The 19,914-nt window shown below is 47.9% G+C and overlaps 1 protein-coding gene across 1 annotated transcript in view; it reads left to right on the top strand.

Annotated features, from left to right (window-relative positions):
• The window catches only part of STK32B (serine/threonine kinase 32B), a 361,511-nt gene that overhangs the window by 279,563 nt on the left and 62,034 nt on the right, over positions 1-19,914 (top strand). Inside the window, exon 5 of the mRNA XM_021100993.1 lies at positions 6,321-6,358. Coding sequence (XP_020956652.1) covers positions 6,321-6,358 — 38 coding nt within the window. The remainder of the gene's footprint in view (positions 1-6,320; positions 6,359-19,914) is intronic.

Below are 19,914 nucleotides of genomic sequence, written 5' to 3'. Positions count from 1 at the left end.
GGAATTTAGGGTTGGTTAGATGCAAACTATTCCATTTAGAATGGATAAGTAATGAGGTCCTGCTGTACAGCACAGGGAACTCTATCCAATCTCTTGGGATAGAACATGATGGAAGATAATAGGAAAAGAATGTACACATACATATATATATGTATGACCAGGTCACTTTGCTATACAGCAGACATTGACACGACATTGTTAATCAACTATAATTTTTTAAAAAAAAAAAGAACATAATAAAGATTAAGTTCCTGTAATAGTTAGGATGTAGGTTTAGGTGCTTTAAGCAAAACAAAAATGATGGAAACAAGCAAATCCTCACCAAAACAACGTGGAATACATGCTGTCGTTCAGTTTACAGCCGAGGAAAGCAAGGCTTGCTCAGGGCAACGTGCCGTGGCCACAGGGCCAGCAGACTGGGGACCAGAGCACGGCCTCTCTGTGTCACTGCCTCCAACTGCCTCTGTGATGTCAACAGTACATTTCTTTCATGAGGGGTAAAATATCTATAGATGTTTATTTCCCAGATGCAACTTTTCTCCCACTGGATTTGTTTTTTTGTTTTTTTTTTTCCAAGAGAAATTTTCATTTATTTTATTTTTTAATTTATTTTTTTATTTTATGATTTTAATTTTTTCCATTATAGTTGATTTCTAGTGTTCTGTCAATTTCTACTGTACAGCAGAGTGACCCAGTCATATATATATATATGTATATATATATATACATATACACACACACATATATATTCTTTTTCGCATTCTTTTTCTCACATTATCCTCCATCGTGTTGCATCACCAGTGACAGGATATAGTTCCCTGTGCTACCCAGCAGGATCTCATTGCTTATCCACTCCAGGTGCAATAGTCTGCATCTATTACCCCCACGTTCCCAGTCCATCCTACTCCCTGCCTCTCCCCCTTGACAACCACAAGTCTGCTCTCCAAGTCCATGAGTTTCTTTTCTGTGGAAAGGTGCATTTGTGTGTCAATTAGATTCCAGATATAAGTGGTATCAAACGGTACTTGTCTTTCTCTTTCTGACTTACTTCACTCAGGATGAGAGTCTTAGTTCCGTCATGTGGCTGTGAAAGGCAGGAGACTATACGAGACATATACATACTATACATAGAAAACCCCAAGGACTCCACACAAAACCACTCAAACGGATCAACGAATTCAGCAAAGTGGCAGGACACAAGATTAACATTCAGAAATCAGTTGCGCTTCTGTACACTAACAATGATATATTAGAAAAGGAATATAGGAGTTCCCGTCATGGCTCAGTGGTTACCGAATCTGACTAGGAACCATGAGGTTGTGGGTTCGATCCCTGGCCTTGCTCAGTGGGTTAAGGATCCGGCATGGCCGTGAGCTGTGGTGTAGGTCGCAGACGTGGCTCAGATCCCACGTTGCTGTGGCTCTGGCGTAGACCGACAGCTACAGCTCCGATTGGACCCCTAGCCTGGGCACCTCCATATGCCGCAGGAGTGGCCGAAGAAATGGCAAAAAGACAAAAAGACAAAAAGACAAAAAAAAAAAAAAAGAAAAGAAAAGGAATATAAAAATACAATGCCTTTTAAAATTGCACCCCCCAAAAAAATTAAATACCTAGGAATAAACCTGACCAAGGAGGTGAAAGACTTATATGCTGAGAACTATAAGACAGTCATCAAGGAAACGAAAAGAGGATTCCCAGGAGGTTTTGATTTGTTTTTTTCTTGCAGCACAACACAGAAACAGACTCAAAGATTTCGAAAGCAAAGTTATGTTTATCAAAGGGGAAATGCTGGGGGGAGGGATAAATTGGGAGATTGGAATTAACATATGCACACGACTGTATACAAAACCGATGAGTACCAAGGGCCTATTGTACAGCATAGGGAAGTCTACTCAACACTCTGGAATAACCTACATGGTGAAAATAATGGCTACATGTACGCGTGTCACTGATACACTTTGCTGTGCACCTGAAACTAACGCAGCATCGTGAGTCAACCAAACGCCAATAAAAATTTTTAAAAAGGAAAGAAAAAAAAAAAGAGAGATTATGGATCTGTAACCTCCAGAGACACCCCCGCAGCGGGACATGTGCCGAAATGTCCCCACGGCCCTTCTACGCAGTTGGGATCAGAGCCGTTATTTCTGGGCTGCTTTGAAACATAGCCCAACTGACATTTTAGGCTTTGTTTTATTTGGGAGCAAGGGGATCATTCAACAGCAGAACTCGCTTTTACAGCCTTGTGTGCACACTTTCCATCAAAGTGTCATCCGGTCCAGCTCTGAAATGACGTTCCTGTCCTCAGCAAACAGTGTCGCAGGCTGCTTCTCATGCCCGATCTGAACACAGGAGCCCATTTTCAGCAGGAGGACGTGCTTGAGCTGAGATAAGATCCATGTGAAAAGCAAAACCAGAGGAAATGGCCCTGGAACCGGCGAACCTAGAGGCTCTGATAAGATGCTTTGCCCGGAAAATGCGATTCTTATTAAATCTCGGATGACTCAGGCGCCCGTCTCCTCTGGGAGGCTTTGCAGGAGTCTGCCTGATGAGCCGCCTATGAAAGAAGCCTAATTCCCTTTGCTAAAAGCTCGAGAATTCATCCTCTCATCCTCCTTCGCTTCTTTTGAAGAGCAATGAGGGGACCTTATTGTTATTTCAGCACTTTTTATGCACCGGGAGCCCCGACAAGCGTGGCAGAGCAGCACCTCCTTATAAACGCCCAGCAACAGCCAGATAGGGACCGTCATTCCCATTTTCCAGATGAGAAGAGAGAGGCTCAGACTATGTTGCCTAAGATCCTGTTGCTATGGTAGCAATTTTCTGTCACTGCGAAACAAATTTCCACCAAGTTAAAGGCTTAAAACAACTCATATTTATTCTCAGTCTCCACGGGTCAGGAGTCTGGCACAGCTTAGCTGGCTCTTCCACTCAAGGCATCACAAAGCTGAAGTCCAGGTGCCCACTGGGTTGCATTCTTTCTGGATCTTTCTGGACCTGCCCCAAGCCCTCCTGGTTGTTGGCAGCATCAGCCCCTTGTGGCTGCAGGAATGAAGTCCCTGTTTCCTGGCTGGCCCTCAGCTCCTAGAGGTGCCCCCACATCCTTGCCTGGTGGCTGCTCCATGGGATGTCCAGCAAGGGAGGCCCCCCGTTTCCAGCTGGCTAGGACGGAGTCTGATAGAGTGTCATCATGCGAATGGCCCCTGCCCTCTGTGTCACGTTCCCTGGGCTGGATGGATGTCACAGTTCAAACCATTTGCCCTCCCGACTTTCTGTGGCCTCATCTGCAAAATGAGAGCTTGCTCCCAGGTTGTGTCTTGGCACTCAGATGTCAACCTAAGGTCGCGTCTTCTCAAAGTCCTTCCCAAGAGAGAGGTGAGCGCAGGAAGCCCTGAAACGGGGCACCGTCAGCATCAGTGGAGGTGGCAGCTCAGGCCGAGGCCCTTGCAGCCACTTTGAGTTTGTGCTTCTGGTTGCCGGCCGCCTCCTTTGAAATTCCCACATCCCAGCAAGGTGATCCCAGCCCTCAACACCTTAAAGAAAGGACTCCTTGAACACCTGCTGCCATGTGTTCATTCTTTTTTTTTTTTTTTTAGGGCTGCACCCATGGCATATGGAAGTTCCCAGGCTAGGGGTCGAATCAGAGCTTCAGCTGCCGACCTGCACCACAGCCACAGCCACTCCGGATCTGAGCCGCATCTGTAAGCTATACCACAGCTCGTGGCCACGCCGGATCCTTAACCCACTGAGCAAGGCCAGGGATCGAACCTACATCCTCATGGATACTAGTAGGATGCTTAACCCACTGAGCCACGAGGGGAACTCTCTGTGTCTTCATTCATGACAAGTATTTCTTTTCCTTTCCTCACCTCTTCTGGAGCAACCCTCCTGGGAGGGGCCTTGAACAGGGGCCACGTGTTTGCTGATTTGAGCCCTAAACACTTGATGCCAGCTCTTCAGCCTTTTGTTTTAAGGATGTGAGCTCTCAAGTTCATCCCCGCGGGGTCTCCACTAACAACCGGTCTCTGTTCACCGGGGATGTTTGTGAACTTGGCAGAAAGGGATCCATTTGCTTAATGCGCCTCAATAACCATGGGCTTGAAAAGTCACAATGAAAATGAAAACGAAAACCGGTAGGTTGAGTGTCTCTTTCTTCCCCAAGGCCATAGACATTGCCTTGTATTGCTCCACATCGACACGGTGGGCTTTCAGGCAGAATTATATTTGATAAACTCGGGAGCAATTGCTTTTTATATCAGAGAAAACTGTCCTTAGTCCCAAAGGATCTGACATTTACGATCAATGCGTGAGTGGGGCCTGCCTGTCTAAAATCCGTGGTTTTAGGGAGTTCCCATCGTGACTCAGTGGTTAATGAATCCGACAAGGAACGATGAGGTTGTGGGTTCGGTCCCTGGCCTCGCTCAGTGGGTTAAGGATCCAGCCTTGCCATGAGCTGTGGTGCAGTTCGCAGACGCGGCTCAGATCCCGCGTTGCTGTGGCTCTGGTGTAGGCTGATGGCTACAGCTCCGATTCGACCCCTAGCCAGGAACCTCCATATGCCATGGGAGCGGCTCTAGAAAAAGGCAAAAAACAAAAATAACAATAGAAAAATAAAATCTGTGGTTTTAATGTGAAGCTTTGGAAAGTGCATATGCGTTCGTGATGCGTAAATCAGGCCCGCAGAGCCCAGCTGAGTTTCCCCAAGGCTGTGTTTCTCTCACATCCAGTCTTCTGTTCCTCTCTCCTCTGGGCTTCCTGTGTGTTGACAAAGATTCTCCTATTGACCAAATTTGGGGGGCTCTTCTGGGTTCTTTGGAAACCAGACCTCGTCTTTTGGGCTTCTGTGTTGGTCTTTGCCTTGTCGGATCTTGGCAAGAGCCTGCGAAGCTGGTTTAGCCAGAAGCCGCCATCCTCCAGACCTGATCACCCTCGGATCCGGTTGCTCAGTCTCTGGGTGGTTCGATCACCCCGGCCTGTCATCAGAAGAATCCAGTTAGGTCGTTTGGCCCGATCCCCACCTGCTCCTTGACGACAAACCCACTTGTCCATGTTGTGTTTGGAATTGAGCCCGGTTCTTCGCTGAGATCTCATTTCCCCTTCGGTGACTCAAGTTTAATAAAATCCGCTCCTGCTGCTTTAACTACTGTCCAGCAGTAGTTTCTCTTTGACCACGTCTGATGGTGATGGGCACCGGGCAAGGGGCTCAGAAGTGAAGAAAGCAAAGCCCCTGCCTTTAAAAGACACAGCTTGGCATTGGGAGCCCTTTGCTGTAATGATGACGTAGAGCAGAACTTTCTAGAACCTCCCCAGCCCAGATTTTGCTGTAAGTGGCTCTCTGTGTTACCTTAAACAGGGACCAGCAAACTTCTAAAGGACTGGATCATAAATATTTTAGGCTTTTAGTCTGTGTTGTACATTCCTTTTCATTTTTGCTTTGTGTGTGTGTGTCTTGTTTTGTTTTTTACGACCCTTTAAAGATGCGGGAGTTCCCACCGTGGCTCAGAGGAAACGGATCTGACTAGTATCCATGAGGACACAGGTTCAATCCCTGGCCTTGGTCAGTGGGTTGGGAATCCAGCGTTGCCATGAGCTGCAGTGTAGATCGCAGACATGGCTCAGATCTGGCGGTGCTGTGGCCGTGGTGTAAGCCAGCAGCTGCAGCTCCAATTCGACCCCTAGCCTGGGAACCTCCATGTGCCGCGGGTGCTCACGGACTATACAAAAACTGGCTTGAGGGCTGCAGGTGATCTTTCAGGAAACTCAGTGGACATCTTCAACCCCTGTACTTATCATGAACATCCAGAGCTCCTTATTAAAATCACAGATGTGAGAAATGCAAGCCCCATTCACTTCTTTATAAGAAAGGTCAACTCTGACCTGGACAAGCTAGTGACCCTCCCTGAGCCTCAGGTCTCATGTCTGTAGGGCAGAGGCCATTACACCTGGGAGCTTTAGTACCTAGGAAGGTGGGAGGGCTACATTCTCTCAGGAAGGGAAAGCTTCTGGACCCACTAGGAGAGACCATGGGCTCAGCGCGTGGTTACTCCTGGGAGTGCAAAGGCCAGAAATCATTAAGACTCTTCAGAAAAAAACTATTCACACAATCTCCTTGCAGTTCCAGGAAAAGAAAAAGGAAGGAAGCCAGAACACGGGCTCTGCTGTCTTCATCATTCCTCTCCTGTGCCCTGTCTGAACCTTCACGCTGGGGGAGCGGCAGGTGCACTGGGTGTCATCAGGCTCTTGTCCCCGCTTGTCATGTTTGTCGTGTGCCACCCCAGCTGCTCCAGGAATCACATTTTCAGCTTCTTTGTTTTCTCTTCCAGAGACATCAAGCCAGACAACATATTGCTGGATGAACATGGTAAGCCTGATATGAATGCTTTCTCGAGGCTGTTGCGGGGGAAGTTGGAGGCTCCGGGTCTCTGGGTGGTTTGGGTGAGCTGGAGTTTAGGACTGACTAGAAAGCCTTCTGTTGTTTTAAGCCTGGTGAAAGGACACCTGTGCACGTTTCTGGTCTGCGTCCTGCTGCAGTGAATTGAGTCCACTGTGTTTGAAGGTTTCCTGTCTGCAGACATCACTGTTCACGTCCTGGTGTGACAGTGACAGGGCAGACGGGGGAATGGGATGCAGGGCTGGAAAAAGCGCTGAGTCTCCCATCCCCGACCTGTGAGTCCTGGGGCTTCAGCAGAGTCGCCTCTCTGAGCGTCAGTGTCATCTTCTGTAAAACAGAGAAAATGGTACCCAGCTTCCAAGTTGTCATGGGAATCAAGCGGGATAGGGTATGACGGGCAAACTAGAAATCAGTAATCCGATAAGCCTTCTCCCATCCCGGTGTTCTCAAGCTTTCATGGGCACGTGGAGTCTGGGCATCTTCTTAAACCGACTCAACAGATTGAGGAGGCCTGGGATTCTGCATTTCTGACAGCCCCCAGGTGAGGCTGACACTGCTGGTTCACGGAGAAGGCTCCATGTCCGTGGCTCTCTGACTCTAGTCTTACCAGAATCCCCTGGGGGACTTTTAAGAACCAAAGGCAAGACCCTGCCCTGTTCAGGGTCAGTCCCAGGGATGCAGTGACCAGCCAGTCAGGACTGAGTCGAGGGCGCAGCGCAGCAATGACTGACACTCCACAGCCATCTATGCCAGTGGCAGCTTTGCGGCCGGTCATTAGGGCAGCATTGGAACTAAATTCATTGACATTGCTTCCAGAACTCATGCCCCAAGTGCTTTTGGGAGTGTGGGTGGGAGTGCGTTGGGGGGAGTGGATTTTTCTGAGGTGCTACTGAAGCGTTCAGAGATGAGTCTTGTGCAGGGCTTCTCTGGGCCGTCCCCCGTCCCCGTGCCCCGCAGGCTGAGGGTTGGCTTCTGCTCAAAGCCTCTCTAGGACTTGTGTGTGTCACCTGTGTGTCTCAGGGAATCCTACCTCATTGTCTGAACCCTGTGGTACTACCCCTTTCCCCCCAGATCTCCACATCCTGCCAAATGCCCTACACAGTGTCACGACCCTGTCCCCTGTCCCCCTGTCCCCTGTCCCCTGGCTTTGCAGCATTCTTCTCAGACACCAGGGGCCTCTGGACCTGACCCTCTTCTTTCTTCTCTAAGCTCCTATTTCATCAGACTTGTTGTTGGGACAAAGCTCTGAACACTATTTCATACTAAAGAGTGAATGGCTGATACCCTCCCCACCTTCAGCTTTCAGCATCCAGTGAGTGCCTTTTCTGGCAGCACAGAAGGAAAATTAGGAGCAGAGAATCCTCAGAAAACACAAGTCTCCTCTTTTAGGGGAGAAGGACAAGAAAGGAGGCTGTGGCCATGGTTTTCCTTCCCCTGATTTATGACAGGAGATAGATGCTCATTAGCTCTTCTTTCTTTCTTTTTTTCTTAGCCTTTGTTGCCTTTTTTCACCCTCCAGGTTTATTGAGGTGTGATTGGCAAATAAAAACTGTATACATTTAGGTTGTACAATGTAATTTCTTAAAGATACAGAGTGATGATGTAACATACATGTAATTGTGAGACGATCACCGCTGTCAAATTAACATCCGTCACCTCACACGGGTGCCTCTCTATTGTGTGAGTGGTGGGAACACTTAGGATTTACCCTCCTAGCAAATCTGGTTTCTTTTCCTTTTCTTAAAATGGTTTGCAAGGTTGTGATAATTTCTGCTGTACAACAAAATGATTCAGTTATGCATATACACAAATTCCACCCACACCATACAGCATTATTAACTATAATTACCATGCTGTTTTTTTCTCCTGGCGTTAACCATGCCTTCCATTTTCTGTGTGCTAATACTTGACTTCCGCACACCCCAGGCCACCATCCACCTGTTCTACACAGCCCAGTGCCAGGATCCAGACAGCCAGGGACGCTTCCTGTGCCCCAGAACCCCTGAAATTGTTCAGACTGGCCGATCCTAAGCCTGCTTGCCCTGCCCCACCTGTAGGAACACAGAAACCATCGGGAAGGCACTTGCGCACACCTTCTGCTCCCTCTGTCCCGTGACCAACCCCCATGCTCTCCCGTGTGGCCCCCACAGGGCATGACATGTCCCCTCCTCCTGGGAACCGTGAGTCACAAACTCTTTGTCCATGGCAATGGTCTCCTAATCAGTTGGCTTTACTATGCCTCGGAGTCTCTATTAACAGACTCTACTCCAGAGCACTCGTTAGCTGGTCTCATTTCGAAGAACGGCCTCCCCATCTGTTGCGAGCACATGATTAATCCATGTGATAAGTATTCCCCAAATGGCGGTGGCGGGCAGCAGCGACACCCCCTTATCTTTTGTCAAAACATCTCCATCCTGCCAGGAAGAGACTCCAGGAAATTAACAAATCGGGCAGGTGTTGATTCCGCAGCCTCGGATTCAGGGATTGGAGTGGCTGAGAAGGAAGCGGGAAAGCCGCCCAGGCCAGTCGGGGAGGGGGCATAGGTGTTTCTGCTGCGTCCACAGAGCCAACAGTGGCTGTCATTATTCTAGACTGGGTTCCAAGAGCTTAAGGATAAAGCGTGGGAATAAGTTTTAAGGCTATTCGGGTATCCCTGAGAGGGTTATGATGAGATTCTTTCTCAAGACTGCTAGGAGGGGAAATGACCAGTAGTGTGTGATGTCTGAAATTCCTAAAGAGCCAACGCAGGAATCTCTGAGGGCCCCCAATAAATAGCCCCCCCCCATATTAGTTACCTACGGGTGGTGGAACAAAGTCCCACCAACTGACAGGTGGAAAACAGAAGAAACGTGTTGACACTCAGTCCTGGAGACTAGAAATCCGAGACCAGGGTGTCTGCAGGGCTGTGCTTCCCCCGACGGTGGGAGGAAGGTTCTGTGTTGGTTCTGTGCACTAGTTCAAGTTTGGAGAAATGCGTAAGCCCTTGGCTTCAGACAGTGTGACTCCAGACTTCAAATTTCTCCCTCTGCTTCCGTTCTGCTTCCGAACCTTTTCTGAGTGTCTTTGAATGGCAGAACCCACGTCTTGTCTGGAACCCTAGCTGCAAGAGGGTAAAAACATGTGGGTTTTCTTTCTTTCTGGCCCTTATGATACAGGAGACAGGAAAGAAAGCATCCAAGGATACTTAGCATCAAAAGATAGTTTGTAGCACAATGCCTCAAAGAGTTGTTGCAAAGAGCAGACGGTGGCTAAGAAAGCATCATAAAAACCTCTCTACGAACAGGATTCATTGTGATTCGGGTGATGGCATAAAATTACATGCCAGCCCAGAGGTGGAAGGGAGGTGTATTAGTCAGGTGGCCTTGGCTCTGCTGCAGTAATTAACCTAAAATCTAGTGGCTTAACACTGAGAGCCTCAGAAGCAGAGAAAAGGAGAAAAAACTCAGAACTCTTGAGTTCCCTCAAAGAGCGGGGTGAGCTGGTTTCCCATCAGCATCAAATCAAATAGGGTATGAAGGCAGGCAGGTTTTAGGAGATTGCAGTATATCCAGGGGGAAGGGGTTCACACTCCTGGCTGGTGGGAGTTGCCCCACATCTCAGCAAAGGAGCTCAGGACATCCCAGGAGAGCGGAGTTTCCTGCACCTGTGGTTTGTTCGCCCCCCAAGGGGTGGGGGTGGGGGAGCTGGAGCACACAGATGGTTTAGACAGCCCTGCTTTCCTACCCTATGGGAGGTCAACTCACATAAAGTGGAAGAAGGTCAGAGGGGCATTTCATTCTCCATCAGGCAAAGTCACGCCGGAAACAGACTCGGTCTTCTAGCTGCGGTCAAGCCAAGTGAAGCCTGGTTAAGCTGGTGCTGCGGAATATGATTTGGTTTCTGTCTTTCCCTTCCTTCCTCCTCCCTCCCTCCCTCTCTTTCCTTTCTTCTGCGGTCCTCAGTAAGTTCGCTGTGATCTGGGTGAGGACCAGGACGCCTGATCCTGAGGGGGAATCAGTCACCAGGGTAACATCACACCCACATCTCGGAAGTCCAGTCGTTATGAGCCGTGACCGAGGTGGGGCTGGGCTCGGGCCTCCTTGAGCTCAGCTGCATCTGGCTGCAGCTTTTGGGCAGCACCTCTCTGACCTCTGGCTTGGGCACAGTGTAAACTGTGTAAACAGCTAAGGTGAGGACAGAGGTTCGCATGGGACTTGACTCCAGACTCCAGAAAATAATGCGGAGGGATCGTCTTTCACATGGACGGCCTAACTCCCGGTCCAGCGCCCTCTGGTGGGCACTGCCTTAGCACCCACTCCTGGGAATTCACAGCCACACCGCCCTTCTTGGCCTCAGAAGACAGATCTAGCGAGAACTCAATCTGCAGCAAAGTCGGTCGCGGAACCGACTCTACCCTCCCAACTGGAAGACCCCCTCTTGTCCCAGGTGTGACTGTGTAGGTCACAGTGAGAGCACTGCCGTGCCCTTGTTCATTTCATAAATACCCATGTGGAGTCGGGGTTGTTTTATTATAGGGGCTTTTATTACAGAGTGGAGAAGGGGGGGGCATGGTAAAGCAGGAACAGACATCTGTGCAAAGTAGCTGCAGAAGGAGTTCCCATCGTAGCACCGTGGAAATGAATCCGACTAGGAACCGTGAGGTTGCAGGTTCCGTCCCTGGCCTTGCTCAGTGGGTTAAGGATCCGGCGTTGCGGTGAGCTGTGGTGTGGGTCGCAGAGGTGGCTCAGATATGGCGTTGCTGTGGCTGTGGCGTAGGCCGGCAGCAATGGCTCCAATTGGACCCCTAGCCTGGGAACCTCCATATGCCACAGGTGCAGCCCCAAAAAGCCAAAAAAAAAAAAAAAAAAAAAAAGTTGCTGCAGAAAAAGCAAACGAAAATGCAGCAAAATTCAGGTAGGCTTTGGGTGCTTCTTCCTGGAATGTGTAGAGACGATGCAGGAATTTTTCTTCCAAGGAGGTGTTGCTGTTACTGCTAACACTGAGATGATTCTATGTAGGGGCACTTAGCTCCCAGTGGGAGGCGGATTGTGAATGGGACTTTGGCCCCTTTAATCTCCACCTTCCCACCCACAAACTCCATGACACAGATAACTGACACATCCTTAGGATCTACAGTTTCAAGCCCCCTTTCCCTGTGCGCAGAGAGAAGGTGCGCTTAAATGATCACTGAATGAATGAAGAAGTGAGGAGAATCCTTTCAAGTCACACGGATGCCACCCACTTTTATACTCAGAAAATAGGAGTTCCCGTCGTGGCGCAGTGGTTAACGAATCCGACTAGGAACCATGAGGTTGCGGGTTCGGTCCCTGCCCTTGCTCAGTGGGTTAAGGATCCGGCGTTGCCGTGAGCTGTGGTTTAGGTTGCAGACGCGGCTCGGATCCTGCGTTGCTGTGGCTCTGGCGTAGGCCGGTGGCTACATCTCCAATTAGACCCCTAGCCTGGGAACCTCCATATGCCGCGGGAGCGGCCCAAAGAAATAGCAAAAAGACAAAAAAAAAAAAAAAAAAAAAAGAAAAGAAAATAGCCCAAGTCACAGCTCCTTGTCATGCCAGTTCTGACACCAGCACCGGTGATTACAAAAATCATGCAGAGGATGGCGGAGTCCCACCATCAGAGGTCCAGCTAAAGAAGTGACGTTGCTTTGTCCTAAAAATTCACGAATTGAACTGGAATGTTGTCAACCCCTGTAAATGTCATGATAGCGCTAAGAAGTGACGCATGAAGAAAGGTGATAGGATTAGCTTACCATATGTGTGTCATTCGGTCTCTTAGTAAGTCTGTCAATCAGCCAGTCAACAAACACTTGACAGATACCTTTTCCAGGCCAGGCTGGTGCTAAAGTACTGCGGACATAGAAATAGATGAGGTGGTATTCCTGACCTCAAGGAGACGGACAAGGTGAAAGAGCATAGTGGATGCTAGGATGGGAATGACAGGGGAGGGGGAGGGTCCAGGAGAGAGACGTACACCTGTCAGTCTGCCATGGACTACCTGTGTCTCCACCAGATAGCTGAAGCCACGTGATGGTACTTGGATTAGGAAGTAACTGGGTTTGGAAGAAGTCATGGGATTAGAGCCTCCGTGGGGGGATTCATGCCCCATAAGAGGATCAAGGGACCAGGGCTCTCTCTCTGTCTCACATGTGAGGATACAGCATGAAAGCTACCAGGTTAACCAGAAAGACGGGCATCAGTCACCAGGAACCCAGCCATGCTGGCACCTTGGCCTTGGACTTCCAGCCTCTGTGACTGTTAGGTATATACATTTTGATGTTTATGCCACGCAATCTATGGTAATGTTTTAGAAGCCCAAGCCAACAGAGACTTAGTCAGAGATCCCACCCCTTGTGGTAGTGAGTTTCCTGTTAGTGGAAGCAAGCAAGCAAGCAAAGGCCAGGTGTACATCCATCAGTAACACAACTCTTGGACCAGGTTTTGAAGAGTGAATGGAAATCTGCCAGGCAGAGGAGACCGAAAATCATTGCAAATGGTGTCTAAATCTTGGAGGTGTGATGAATTCCCATGCGTTCAGAGAGAGGAAGAGAAGCAGGGCTAGAGTGCAGGGTGCATAAACAGGGCTAGGGGTGTGATTATTGATTATTGATTAATAATATGCTTATTCAAACTGGTATGAATGGGTCTCACACAACATCCTGGGTGCCTTCTCTCTCTGAATTTTGACAGTCTTTAATTTATGGGAGCAAACAGCTGAAAACTCCGTTCATATTTGCACATTTTGTAGTAAATTTCCCTTCTCCCGAGAGGGAACTCAGCATTGACCTTGTATGGCACTCATTTTCGCTTTCCCACATCTTGACTCAAGTGTTAAAAGAGGCTCACCAGGAAGTTACAGCTCATCAACTGGCTCGGTACCAAAGCCAGAAGGGAAATTCTGCTGTCTGTCGCTCCCGCTGGGCATGAATTCCCATTGGACAGGTCCTCCACTGCCAAGGGCCAGGAGGAAGCCGGGGCAGGGCTGTCTGACTCTGCTCTGAAGGGGGCCAGTGTGTGTGTCGGGGGAGATGCCCACCCCAAGGAGGCTGGAGACAAGCCCAGCTCCCACTTCTCAGCTGCTGACTGCAGGTGGTGGGTCACTGGTCGCTGAAACCTCGGGCTACTCTTCTGTAAAAAGGGAGGCAGCCACACCCTCCTGACAGGAGTGTTTTGGGGATTCACATGAGCTTCTGTACCAGTTCTGTTTAGGGTTATGCAGCCCTAAACAACAGCAGCTTTAACAGAGACAGGGTGCTTTTTTGACTCCTCCGTTATCAGTTTCCCTGCTTCGACTCTTGCTTCTCCAATCCATGCACAAGCCCAAGTGATATTCTAAAGTGAATTGGATTGTGTCTCTCTTTCTCAAAACCCTCTTCCTTGGAGTCAAAGCCATCTGAGCCCCTTTCCCATTTTCTTTCTCTGGCTTCCTGGCTGATCCCTTGCAGGGACTTTGTGTGGCCAGCTCCCTCTGCCATCACATGTCTCCCCCAGAAGTTCAATGGCTTGCTGCCTCTCTTCTTCAGGTCTTCATTCAAAGGTCACCCTTTTAGTCCCTAACCAACCTGCTTAATGCTTATAACTCTCGTACAATGTACTTGTTAATATTAGCTCCATTTTCCATTTGAAGAATCAGAGGCTTATAGAGTGAAATAAACTGCCCAAATTTGACAGTGCCTGCATCAATTAGGACACCAGCAGCCTGTGGCAAGGAACAAGGAGCCCAACTCAAATAGTCCTAAGCAGTTAAAGGCGTTTTTCAGCCTGTATAGCTGAAGTTCAGTGGAAAGCACCTTCAGGAAGGGTTTAATCAAGCTTTGGCACTGTTTCTCTACCATCCTTGCAATTCTGCCTTCTCCAGGGATAGGCTTCATCTTTAGGTTGCCTTTCTTTGTGGCAACCCATAGCTTCTACAGTGTAAGGGTAGAGGAGTCTTATCCCCACATCACACTAGCCAAAGGCAAAGAGTACCACTTTAGGTAGTCCTGGAAAAAAAGAAAGAAAGAAAACCCTTTATTTCCTGAACCCTTTAGAAAATAATCACCCCAGTTTTCGTTGAGCCCCATTGGTTCATATGTCCAACCCTGAGCCAAGTGCCAGAGCTGGGAGGGAAGTTTAGCCTGGCTGGCTCCAGCTGGAGCCATAAGCCCTATCCCAAAGCCAGATGTGCAGGGATGAGGAATTGCTAAGATAAGGAGATCTGCATGGCCACAGAAACAAATGTCCACTACAGTAGCAGAGCTGTTTGTTCTTGGGCAACCCGACTCTAAAGACTGTTCTTAACCCTCTGCTCTCAGCCCTCCAATGGGAAAAAGGACACCACCATTGTATGCAGATGATGTGCTTCTGTGCCTAGAAACAACAAAAGGTTCAAAATTAATAGGGGTTGTAAAACTTAAGAGACAGGCACAATTGCTTTTCAAAAACTCAAACAATTTTTTAAAAGAAACGGAACTATTTTCCTCTTTAGTAAAAGTCCAGTCTCTCCTCCATTGACATTTGCTGGAGCCCAAGCTCCTTCTATTTTGTTGCTCCCCATCTGTGTGGTCAAACAAATTCCCCCCAAGTCCACATAACAGGTGACAGTACCGAGGAGGAGCAGGTAGTGGAAAGGAGGAGGGAATTCTCTGAAATATGCTGCTTGTATCCCATTGGTCAGAATATGGTCATATGACTATAGTCAGCTGCAAGGGAAGCTGGGAAATGTAGTCTTTATCTGGGTAGCCATGACCTCAATTTAAAAATCTATTACTGTCTGGGAAGGGGAGATGGGATATTGGGAGATGATAGCTTCCGCTATGGAAGATTAATAGAGTAGCCAAATAGGAGATAAATAAGCAAAACGTAACAGCTTTTTATTATACTAAAAACAACTGGGTATAAAAAGAAAAGGAAAATATTCTTGCTTAAAATAGTGACCCAAACTGTACAATATCTAGGAGTAAATTTAGCCAGGGAGTGACAAGGTCACTGAAGAAATAAAGCGAGGACTAGATGAAAGAACATGACCCCGGATGGATCCCATGTCCACACTTGCAACATAAATGCATAACAGCGTAATTCCTATCAAAGTCCTAATGGAGGTATTTCCTAAAACTGGGCAGAATTCATCTCTGAGGAATAAATACCTGAGAGTTACTAAGAAAACATCGAAAGGAAACCATCGTGAGGTGATCACTCCCATCTAATGTGACAATGGGAGCAGAATACGTTTCTGGAAAGTTTTAAGAAAAGTAATACTCAGAAACTGTAAACATAGCGTTTGGATTTCCATATGGAAAAGATGCTGCAAACAAGGTCAAAAGACAATAAGCTAGAAGATACTTGCTGTAAAAAGAGCAGAGAAAATGGGAAATGTATTGAGTCGTCAAGGAGCTCTGAAGAAAACCGACCAGTATTCTAGATAGGCAGTTGACAGGGGCACTGCGCACATGGAAAATAGGCAGCCTCATCAGCCTTGAAGTATCATTTCTCACCATCTGAGGATAATCAGTAAAATGACTGATAACAGGAAGTGCTGGTAAAAGTGCAGAAAAATGCCCACACTTATACTCTGCTTACTTTCCCATAAATTATAACTTTTGGAGCATAAAATAGATAGCCTTTAACCAGCACTCCCACCTCTGGGAATTTATCCAGTCAAAATAAAAGCACTTATATGTAAAGTTATGTTCAAGAATGCTGTTGTTGTTTTGTTTTGTTTTTTGTTTTTTTGGGACTGCACCCTCGGCATATGGAGGTTCCCAGGCTAGGGGTCTAATCAGAGCTGTAGCCTCCAGCCTACGCCAGAGCCACAGCAACACCAGATCCAAGCCTCGTCTGTGACCTATACCACAGCTCACGGCAACGCCAGACCCTTAACCCACTGAGCGAGGCCAAGGATAGAACCTGTGTCCTCGTGGGTGCTAGTCGGATTTGTTCCTGCTGAGCCACGACAGGGACTCCAAGAATGCTATCGTTTTGCATACTTTATAAGAACAAGACAAACAAGCAAACAAAACCAGAAACAACCTGAGGGCCGTAATAGGAGAATTGTTGAATAAAATTTGGTGTAACCATACTATGGAATTCTGGGCAACTATAGGCCCATAATTTCTCTCTATTTTCTTTCTTTCTTCCTTTTTTTTTTTTTGGCCGTGCTGTGGCACATGGAGTTCACAGGCCAGGAGTCAGATCCAAGCCACAGTTTCAACCTAGGCTAGAGCTACAACTGCAGCAATGCTGGATCCTTTAACCCACTTTGCTGGACTGGGGATAGAACCTGTGTCCTTGACACTGCAGAGATGCCCCTGATCCCACTGTGCCACAGTGGGAACTCCAGGCCCATAATTTCCTATCTGAAACTCCTGGGGCCAGATGTGTTTGCATAACTCAGAACTTTTCAGATTTAAAAATATACTTGTATTAAACAAGATGTCACACTAATAGAAGATAATGTGTCTAATATACGAGTATGTAATATAAAGAGCATACACTGTATAGCAAGGCTTAGGAGAGCATCCTATAATCAAATGTATAACTATTTCTATAGCAAAACACGAATAGTCACCCCAAGTAGAATAAAAAGACTATGAAGAGAAGTTCCAGATCAGGTTTTATCACCAAAGGAACTACCAAAAAAAAAAAAAAAGGTCGAATTTAAATTGGTGAATAAGGGATTGTGGGTCTCATAGGTAGACCTATGTATATTGATTTGGACACATGTCCATGAAACATGGTTAGACTGCTCCCTGGAGCATGATCTCTTTATTGTAAGAACAAACCCAAGTCCCAACATATGTAGCTATATGTTTGCATAAGCAAAGGGAGAAAGAGTGGAGGCATACTGGAGAGGACATAAATGACTCGGTGTGGTTATATGGCGAGGAAGAGACACTGGAAAGTAGAGACTGGAACACACGTTTATAGTCCGTGACTTCTTATAATGAGGTGGCATCACTTTCATAATGCAATTTATTTATTTATTTATTTTGCTTTTTAAGACCGTACCCTGCGGCATATGGAGGTTTCCAGGCTAGGGGTCGAATCAGAGCTGAAGCCAGATTGTGCCAGATCTGAGCTGCATCTGCGACCTACATTGCAGCTCACAGCAACGCCAGATCCTTAACCCACTGAGTAAGGCCAGGGATCAAACCTGCATCCTCATGGATCCTAGTCAGGTTCGTTACTGCTGAGTCACGAAGGGGACTCCCGCACATTTTTTATTTTTAATCTTTTTTTAACTTGAAGAAGCAGAGAAATGAAAGAAAACCAAACAAAAGCCATACTCGAAGATTCCGGACTCCCCTCCTAGTGGCGCTGCTATAGAGGTGCGAGGTGCAGAAAGGACTCAGTTGGCTCTACTTTCACACACCTCACAGCCCAAACCAGGACTGTGAATTTAGTTGTTTGCTAATGTTAGAAATGAGAAAATGGAGAGATGCAGGGGGGATTGGCCTTAGCCGAGGAAGACGGGAGTGGAAGCAGGCCTTGGCAGGGAATACCACGAAGAGCAAAAGCTTATAAGAAATGTCCGGAGTTCCCGCTGTGGTGCAACAGAATGGGTGGCATCTTGAGAGCCCCAGGAGGAAGGTTCGATCCCCATCCCGGCCCAGTGGGTTAAGGATCTGACATTACTGCATCTGCGGCTTAGGTTGCAACTATGGCTTGGATCTGATCCCTGGCCTGGGAACTCCATAGGCCACAGGGTGGCCAAAAAAGAAAAAAAAAAAAAGTAGTTTAAAAAAAAAAAGGAAAAAGAAAGAAAGAAGAGATGGAGTTCTCATCGTGGCGCAGCAGAAACGAATCTGACAAAGAACCATGAGGTTGCGGGTTCAATCCCTGGCCTTGCTCAGTGGGTTAAGGATCGGGCGTTGCCACGAGCTGTGGTGTAGGTCACAGACAAGGCTCAGATCCTGCGTGGCTGTGGCTGTGGCTGGCAGCTGTAGTTCCAATTGGACCCCTAGACTGGGAACCTCCATATGCCGCAGGTGTGGCCCTAAAAGCAAAAAAAAAAAAAAAAAACATTCTTTACTTCCTGTGTGTCAGTATGCTCTAACCATTGCCTCTGTTTTAACTCTCTGAGTCTTCCCAAGAGCCCTCTGAGATGGAAATTTTGTTATCATCCTCCCCATCTTACAGATGAGAAAACCAAGGCCCAGGGAAATTGTTATGTGCCCAAGGTCACACAGCTGGTCCCAGCAAAGCTGAGACCCAAACCAAAGGCAGGCACCCAGCAGAGCAGGCTGCACTACACTGCAGATGAACCAGGGACGGCTGCAGGAGAGGGATGCTCGTCCCAGCCCCAGGGGCTGGAGCAGGCTGGATATGTTCTGGGGGTCTACGTGGGTGGAAGGGGTTCCAGAAAAGGCCTGGCTGCATGACACAAGCTTCATCCACAAGCACCTGAAGGGTACTGCAGGTCATTTCTGGCTACCTCCCGCTGCATCTCGCCCAGCGCCTGGCAGAGCAGCTTGCTCACATATCAGTGCTGGCAGTCGAGCCTGAGATTTGGGATTTGCACATGAAACACTGGTGCTTTTTCTGTCTGCCGTGGCTGATGGCATCAGGCAGGCCTCTCAGCAGCCTCTTTGCACCTGCTCTAGCGGGGGGCAGAGGAGGGCGGTGCCTGTCCAGCCCTTGGTAGTGCCCGCCAGGTCCTTCCAATCTCTCGGTATTGTGTATGTCCCCCGCCTAAGTACTTACGGCCACCATCCCAAACGCAGCTCTCAGATTTGGTGAAAATCCAGCCATTTTCGCATGATGATGTGATGACAAACGGACGGAAATGTGGGTGAATTTATATGAGGCAGTCCAGGCTGGTTTTACTTTATTTTATTTATTTTTAAATTCCGCAGTGCTTTACAGCTTGCAAAAGTTTCACACACATGATTTCACCTAGTCCCACTGCAATGCTTCCTTCCTTCCACCGCACCTGCAGCACATGGAATTTCCCGGGCCAGGGATTGAATCCAAGCCACCACTGTGACTTATGCCGCAGCCTCTGCAACGCCAGATCCTTTAACCCACTGCACCGGGCTGGGGATCAAACCCCTGACTCTGCAGTGACCCAAACCGCAGCACTCGGATTACTAACCTCCTGCATCACAGTGGAAACTCCCCATAATAACCCTTTCTGTAATCCCTGAACCCGTATTGCCCCTCTGCCTTCCTTCTCCCCACTAGCTTCCACTCGTTTGTTCTCTCTGTGACATGCTTCTTTTTTGTTTATTCACTAGTTTGTCGTATTCCTTAGATGCTCCCTATACGTGAGGTCATGGAGTATTTGTCTTTCTCTGTCTGACTTATTTCTCTTAGCATAATGCCCTCCAAGTCCATCCTTGTTGCTGCAAATGGCAACATCTTGTTCTTTTTTTATAGCTGAGTAACTTTCCATTGTCTGTCGGTACCATTCCTCCTCCGCTGATGGGCAGAGTTGGTTTTATTTTATGGTCCAGATCCCCCAGAGAGCCTGTGCTGGCTCTTTCGGATTTTCTTCCCTCTCACCTCTCACCCCCCCATCTGTCACTTTCTCTCTTCCCCCTTCATCCCAACATC

The sequence above is a fragment of the Sus scrofa genome, chromosome 8, assembly GCF_000003025.6.
Source record: "Sus scrofa isolate TJ Tabasco breed Duroc chromosome 8, Sscrofa11.1, whole genome shotgun sequence".
NCBI classification, from domain to species: Eukaryota; Metazoa; Chordata; class Mammalia; order Artiodactyla; family Suidae; genus Sus; species Sus scrofa.
The sequence above is the reverse complement of the archived record's forward strand: the minus strand, read 5'-3'. Positions and strand labels throughout refer to the sequence as shown.